The sequence below is a fragment of the Vombatus ursinus genome, unplaced genomic scaffold (assembly GCF_900497805.2).
Source record: "Vombatus ursinus unplaced genomic scaffold, bare-nosed wombat genome assembly UNPS02014830.1, whole genome shotgun sequence".
Classification (NCBI taxonomy): domain Eukaryota; kingdom Metazoa; phylum Chordata; class Mammalia; order Diprotodontia; family Vombatidae; genus Vombatus; species Vombatus ursinus.
The window spans coordinates 53,225,580-53,227,587 of NW_020954608.1; the positions used below are offsets into that span (position 1 = coordinate 53,225,580).

Here is a 2,008-nt window from a genome sequence, read left to right on the forward strand (position 1 = left end):
CAGCATCAGCTAGAATCAGCATGAGAGCTTCTGAAATGGACCTTAGAGACTGTCAAGTTCAGTATATACCTTAAAAAAAAAATACTCCAAAAGGTAGCCAGCAAAAAAAAAAAAGAAGAAGAAAACAGTCCTGAACTAGCTAATAATTCACTTTATGGCTAATCAGCACAGCAAGCAATTTATTCTGAAACCCCTAGGCAGTGGCCAAGAAGAGTTGCCCTAATATAAGTAAGCTATCTAGTAGCCTACCATTGAATTTTCTTTTATCTGTGATGGAATTAGGTATAACCAACAGAGTAGCCAGCCAAAAAAATGGTAAGGCAGGAAAAGACCTTGACCCTTATTAAGTAAATAGGTTTGCCTCTAGTCTAGGCAAAGAGCTCTGACTGAGACAGGTCTCCTATTTGAATTCCAAAACAAAGACCTACTGGTAGTCCTCTTCCTCTAGACCTGTGCCTGACACCACCAGAGCCAGTCCTCATGGTACAGAGGCAGTAGTTCTGGATTAGTCCTAAGATCTGGATTCTGGTCCTACTTCTGCCATTTTTTCCTTCTTTGACTTTGTACAAATCTATTTACCTCTCTGGGCTTGTTTCCTCACTTGAGGATTAGGGAGTCCAGAGTCCAGAGAGGCCTTGGGGATCATCTAGTACAACTCCCTGATTTTATAGATGAGGAAACCAAGGCCCAGAAAAGTGAAATAATTTGCTCAGGATCACTCAAGTATTAAATATCAGTGGTGGAGTTGAGACTCAGGTGCCCTGACTCCTAATCTCATGTTCCCTCTATTCTACTGTGCACTACTCTCTTCTATGAAATGAGGGCTTAGATTGATCCTCCCCACTCTGGCTATGATTTTCTTAATGCTAAAAAATATCCAGGGTAAGGTAAGAAGATTCCCTAGCTTTCAGAAACAGCAGATTGCAGGTTCCTGGAAGTTTTAGCCAGAAATTCTCTGATACCTAACTTAAGTAATAGCTTCCTATAGACAACGCTCTGCTTGTAATTGCCTTACCTTAGAGACAATAATTCCATTACCTATCCTTCAGCCTTCTCCTTTTTTCCTTTTTAAATATTTTATTGATGCTCTTCATTTTGAAAAAACCATCCTTTCCCTTTGACTCATCATCACCTCTCTTATAACAAGTACATTTAAGCAACACAAATAATTCATTAACCATGTTTGAAAATGTCATCCTTATACTCTATGACCCTTGTGCATCCCCTTTCTGCCAAGAGCAGGACAGCCTGGTCTCCTTCCAATAAAACCATCTGATTTCTGGCTTCTTTTCTTTCCAGATCTTTGGCATGATTTTCAGTATGATTCTATGCTGTGCTATCCGGAGGAACCGAGATATGGTCTAGAGTCTTTGCTTTCATCCCCTGAGCAGGAAAGTCTGCCCTCTAGAACTGTTCTGTTTGTGTCTTGTTTTGTTTGCCACTAACTTTAGTATTCATTCTGCATTTTTAAATGGACAAAGTTGTTCTATATTTGTTATCTTTTTAATACCTTATTTGATATCAATGTTTGTAGTTGAGGGTTTTTTGGTTTTTGCTTTTACGGTCAAAGAAATCCTGCAATGAAAGGTACTATATTTGCTAGACTCTAGTTAAAGATATTGTACAGAATAAACGACCATGTTGGCCTTTAAATAGATAAAAAAAAGTCTTATCTCAGATTTAATCAGGATGTAACTTATGTTGAAGACAATTTCATACATAATAAAGATTATGACAATAAATTTGGCTTTTTTTTTCCTAAATGGCCTCCTCTCCCTTGACCACTGAAAGGGAAATTGTGTTATTGAATTAAAATACCTACAACCCACTTTTTTTTAATGCTTTATTGACACTCTTTGTATTGCTACCTTGAGTGTCTTCCCTTTCCCTACCTCAACCCATCCAGAAATGGAATGTTCTTGGGGTTGCCATAGAGTCAAACAACCAATGTGTCTGATGAGTCCCACCTTTCAGGGCCCTCTAGAATCCTGATTCATAATACAATCTC

At 38.3% G+C, this 2,008-nt stretch overlaps 1 protein-coding gene across 1 annotated transcript in view; it reads left to right on the forward strand.

The window, feature by feature from the left end:
* The window catches only part of CD9 (CD9 molecule), a 54,987-nt gene extending 53,245 nt beyond the window's left edge, over positions 1-1,742 (forward strand). Inside the window, exon 8 of the mRNA XM_027838775.1 lies at positions 1,300-1,742. Within this exon, the coding sequence (XP_027694576.1) occupies positions 1,300-1,365 (66 nt within the window). The 3' untranslated portion in view covers positions 1,366-1,742. The remainder of the gene's footprint in view (positions 1-1,299) is intronic.
* The last annotated feature ends 266 nt before the right edge of the window (positions 1,743-2,008 follow it).